At 42.3% G+C, this 5,433-nt stretch overlaps 1 protein-coding gene across 1 annotated transcript; it reads left to right on the top strand.

The window, feature by feature from the left end:
• The first annotated feature begins 924 nt into the window (after window positions 1–924).
• On the top strand, window positions 925–5,219 carry LOC126837600 (uncharacterized). Its single transcript, XM_050571530.1, has 2 exons — window positions 925–4,812; window positions 5,040–5,219. The coding sequence occupies exons 1-2, from the start codon at window positions 925–927 to the stop codon at window positions 5,217–5,219; spliced, it is 4,068 nt and encodes a 1,355-aa protein (XP_050427487.1).
• The last annotated feature ends 214 nt before the right edge of the window (window positions 5,220–5,433 follow it).

Raw genomic sequence — 5,433 nt, 5'->3', positions numbered from 1 at the left:
ACCACCACCGACTGCACCGACCACCACCGCACCATATCACTTACTATCCGTTTTTTGTTGTTGTTTACCGCATCGTACCGACCGCACCGTTAACCGCACGCGTAAAAGAAACTTTACACCGTTTTTCGTTATTTGTTGTTGTTTTTTAATTATTAATTACATATCAACCGCCTGCTGTGATGAGCTCGTGTACTTGTGCGACGTTCGAAGAATTAGTCTTGTTCTCGTAAAGTAATCAACAGTTTGCGGGCTTTCACCACCGTTCAGACGACCGTACCGTCTTGCAATACCACCACTACCGACCGTCACCGTTCTCGTATTTTCAAGTTGTAAATATTTGCTTATTGTATAGTTTTAGTTTTAAGTCCTTAGTAATTGTTGTTGTAGTGCGCTGGCCAGCCGGTAAGACATTTGTATACTTAACTTTGGTTTAATAGTAGTCTGCATGCTTTAATTATCATTTGTTTTTTTTTTGTATATATATTTGAAACCAATACAGTCCACAACATTACCGAACATTATTGGTCCTTCGAGCCTAGGATTATTTATGTATTTTAGTATTAAGTTTTCCTAAGTGGTTGAACCACCGGTTTTAAGTTTTAAGTTTTTAAGTTGGCGTATAATAATACACTTGTTGCGCGTGTGCAAAGTTGGACTTTGGACCCTGCCGTCGGTATAGTACGACGCGAGTATACACGCGATAAGTGGACGTAGCCACCCCGCGCCGCGAAGGCAACGGACACCGCACCGCGTTGCCAAAGCTCGCGGCCGCTCGCTGCATAACACCGCGCGCCGCCACGTCTTGTGTGCGTGTATACAGCGTGACCCCAAGTATAAAAAAAAAAAAAAAATTGTATTTCTAATTTTTCATTTTTTATTTTTATTTTTTTTATTTTTCTGTTCCTGTGCTTTATAAATTACACAATGGGAGTTTACGAGGAAGCAAAGGCGCGCATAACAAGTCTTCAGTGTCGAGTACAGCGCGTATACGAGGCCGGGGAAGCATTGGGAAATGATTCTTCAAACAAGTTGGCCAAAACTAAATTTAAAATTATGTTTGCGACAATAGAAAATTTATATTCGGATTTTGAAACGCAATTAATGGTAATAATACGTCACCAATGTAAAAGTACACCCGTGGTAGATGCTATCGACACCGATAGTGTGCGTGCTCTTTTTGAGGAGAAGTATATCGGATGTAAAATATTTGCGGACGAATACTTACCGGAGGCAGTTGTCGACGATTCGCTCAACAAAACATTTTTTGAATCAAAAGCTCTCAGCGCCTCACAACCCTATCACCCGATCGAAAAATTAGCAGTACCTAAATTTGGTGGAAACCCTATGGAATATACCAGTTTTAGGAATATGTTTGACAAATTAGTTGGTGAATCTAATATGTCGCCAGTGGTGAAGTTTGGTTACTTGAAATCTTATTTGGTGGGAGAACCATTAAGTTTGGTATCTAATCTCATGTTGACTGATAGCAACTACGAACTAGCTTTGGCGCAGTTAACTGATCGTTATTCAAACCGCCGTGTTATCGCGGATAGTCACATTGAAGCTCTATTTAACGCGCCAAGAGCAACCTTCGGTGATGGTAGTTCTATAAGAAAACTACTAAATGTAATTTTAGAATCAACGGGTGCTCTCCAAAATCTATCGTATGCAGTAGATCAATGGGACCCCATTCTACTACATCTATTACAAAAGAAATTAGACAATTATTTAAGAGCGCAATGGGAACTACTAGTAGATACCTCCGAGGACCCATCTATGAAGGAGTTTACCACGTTCTTAACAAAATACTGCAAATCAGCTACCGTATCGCAAGGAAGTGTCAAGGTAACCACAAAAGGACTCAAACCAAACAAATCTATCACATTATTCAGCAGCCAACCAGAACGAAAGCTTGAACAGGGAAGGAAGAATAAGTCATTTTCCTGTCCTGTCTGTAATACACAACCGGGTCACTTGCTGATAAACTGTCAATCGTTCAAAGATAAAACACCAACCGAACGGCATCAAACAATCAAGGAATTGAAAAGATGTTTTATCTGTTTCAGTGCGCACATGGCCAGTGAATGTAAAAACCAACGAAACTGTTCTACGTGTGGGGGTAAGCACCATACTCTACTGCATTTGGAAAAAACCGAACCGAACGTTACCACGACCCATTTAACCGTTGCGGCTGCAGAAACAAAAGGTTATCATACGTCCGTTTTATTAGCGACAGCCTCTGTAGTTCTGCAAAACAAAAATGGTCAATCGGTTACAGTAAGAGCACTACTTGACAGCGCAAGTCAAAGTAGCTTTGTCACTGAACGTTGTGTCCAGCTTTTAGGCTTAAAAAGAGAAAAGTGTGATGTAACCGTTCAAGCGTTGTCCGGAGCTGAAGTCCCAGCGGTAAGAGGAAGAGCTAATGTCGAAGTACGACCGGTCGACCAACAAAGTCCCATGTTCAGCATTGACGTTTTAATTCTAACGCGTATTACTGGACCAGTTCCGTCGAAAAGAGTGTGGAATCATTCATGGCCACACATCAAAGGTTTGAAGTTAGCCGATCCATCGTTTGCCGAAGCGTTACCAGTTGATGTCTTGCTCGGCGCTGATGTCTTTCCACAGCTTCTCTTAGGCGACAAGGAAGAAGGTGAGGTAGATGAACCGATAGCGCTATCTACGGTGTTTGGCTGGGTTTTGATGGGTAAAACGACCAACGGTCCAAAACAACAAATTATCACCTTATGTTCGTCTGAATCCGTAAATCATACGTTACAACAATTTTTCGAGATCGAAGAAGTTCCAAAAGTTGAGAAAAATAACCCAGCCGATTTAGAGTGTGAGCAAATTTATCAAACAACCACAACACGACAACAAGATGGACGATACATAGTGCATCTTCCGTTCACACGAAATCCCCCTCTACTTGGGAAATCCAGAGACGTAGCGCTGCATCGCTTACGAAGTTTGGAAAATAAGTTCAAAAAATCACCAGAACTTCATAAAGAGTACAATATGGCAATGTATGACTACTTAGAAACAGGTCACATGTCCGCTGTAGTGAAAAAATCCGACGGTGAAGAAAATATGTATTATATCCCACACCAAGCTGTATTACGTCCGGAAAGTACTACTACTAAATTGCGGGTCGTGTTTGATGCGTCCGCAAAAACTTCTTCGGGTCACTCATTGAACGACAATCTTTATTGCGGTCAAAGATTACAGCAGGACTTACCGGGAATTGTTTTACGTTTCCGACTTCATTCTGTTGTTTTTACCGCTGACGTAAAACAAATGTTCAGACAAATTGTTGTGACCGAAGCTCACCGACCGTACCAACGCTTGCTTTACCGGTTCTCTTTGGATGAACCAGTTCAAGAATATCAAATGAACACGGTAACTTTTGGACAAAAGTCATCTCCATTTCTCGCCATCCGCACTCTGCATCAGTTGGCAACTGATGAAGCAGTAAATGAACCACTTGTACAAACAGTTGTTAAACGTGATTTGTATGTAGATGACATAGCAACCGGAGCCGAAAGCGAAGAAGCTGCAATAGATCTGCAGAAAAAACTCGAAAACACGTTTGCAAAAGGTCACTTTGAGTTACGCAAATGGTCAAGTAATTCCGACAAATTACTGAGTAACATTCCACTCGATCACCAACAAACACTACCAGTGACGTTTGAAGAACATGAGTTGACATATACCAAAGTCTTGGGACTAAATTGGGATCCGAAGGTTGATTCACTAAGCTACAAATATCAACCCAATCCGGTTAAATACAGCAAGCGAGCTATTTTATCCGAGATCGCTAGAATCTATGACCCTCTAGGTCTATTGGCACCAGTAACCACGGTTCTAAAACGTTTGATAAAATATCTATGGGTCTTGAAAGTTGACTGGGATGACATTATACCCGAAGATGCTAAATATGCGTGGCAGCAATATCATCAAGAGTTACCAATCCTGGCAACCTTGCGTGTACCCCGATTAGTAACCAGTCCAAACGCACTCTATGAACTACACGGTTTCAGCGATAGTTCGGAAGCCGCGTACGCAGCAGTAGTGTATTTGCGGGTATGTACAAGTGATAGAATAGGTTGTCATCTCTTAATGGGTAAGGCAAAAATTTCTCCAACCACAAAAATGTCCATCCCGCGGTTAGAGCTGTGCGGTGCGTGGTTATTAGCACACTTTTTGGATTACGTCTCCAAAAACCTAAAATCTTTATCCATTGGCACCGTAACCGCCTGGACCGATTCCACTGTTGCGCTGGCATGGATTAAATCCCCTACTAGTAGGTTAAAAACGTTTGTTGCCAACCGAGTCGCCCAGATTCAGCTGTTGACTAAAGGGTACACGTGGCGTCACGTTCCAACCGAGGAGAACCCTGCTGATTGCGCTTCACGGGGTCTAAGTCCTCAACAACTTACTAACCATGACTTATGGTGGAAAGGTCCTACATTTTTGTGTCAACCTAAAAATACTTGGCCAGCTCAAAACGCTGACAGTCCAGACAGCCGTTTGGAAGAAGAGGCGGAAGAGAAGCCAATCACGCTTATATCTCAGGTAAAAGAAGAAGAGAGCCGCCTTTTATATCAATCTGATAATCTGCAAAAAATTTTGAGACTTACGGCTTACTGGTTGCGTGTTGGAGATCATTTATTGGGAAAACCTTCGGCTTGTATTTTCCCTCCGACAGTGGCCGAAACCGAGAGATCTTTACGATCGTTAATACGATGGACGCAGCGAGTATTTTTTGCAGACATCAAAAAAGCTATTGCTACAGACAAACAAGTACCTGCATCCGTACGTAAGTTATCACCTTTCTTAGATGAGAAATCGTTAATCAGAGTAGGTGGTCGCTTGAAAAACTCACCAATTCCTTACGACGAAAAGTACCCCATCTTGCTACCGAAAAATTCTAAATTGACTGAATTGCTGATAGATTTTGTGCATCGTACTAAGAGTCATCCGGGAGCTCAAACTACACACAACATTTTACGCCAAAACTACTGGATTCTTTCGGCTCGTAGCATCATCAGGAAGCGAATACACCAATGTATCCCATGTTTTCGAGTAAAACCACGACCAAACCCGCCCTTGATGGGAAATCTTCCAGTGTTTCGAGTTACCCAGGTCAAACCGTTCAGTCGCGCTGGTGTAGATTTTGCCGGTCCTTTTCAAGTGAAGGCCGCAATGTTACGGAAAATTAAAGTTACCAAAGCTTACCTTTGCATCTTTGTTTGCATGGTTACCACAGCAGTTCATATCGAGCTCGTGTCAGACATGTCCACGCCTCTTTTTATTGCCGCCCTAAACCGGTTTATTAGCAGACGGGGTCGTTGCACAGATATTTACAGTGACTGTGGCACGAATTTTGTGGGCAGTCAGCGATACCTAAAGGAGGTAGATACCATAATTAGAGAA

Source organism: Adelges cooleyi, unplaced genomic scaffold, assembly GCF_023614345.1.
Source record: "Adelges cooleyi isolate 19-005CV unplaced genomic scaffold, UGA_ACOO_1.1 ACOO_flye_CR_arks_rails_tigmint_CR_PRNA_26, whole genome shotgun sequence".
Lineage (NCBI taxonomy): Eukaryota > Metazoa > Arthropoda > Insecta > Hemiptera > Adelgidae > Adelges > Adelges cooleyi.
The sequence above is the reverse complement of the archived record's forward strand: the minus strand, read 5'-3'. Positions and strand labels throughout refer to the sequence as shown.

Excerpts from the sequence above, each read along its gene's own strand:
- LOC126837600 (XM_050571530.1), top strand. The coding sequence starts at position 925 with ATGGGAGTTTACGAGGAAGCAAAGGCGCGCATAACAAGTCTTCAGTGT. Across the intron at positions 4,813-5,039 it reads ACAAACAAGTACCTGCATCC|CATCATCAGGAAGCGAATAC; the intron begins GTACGTAAGTTA and ends TTCGGCTCGTAG.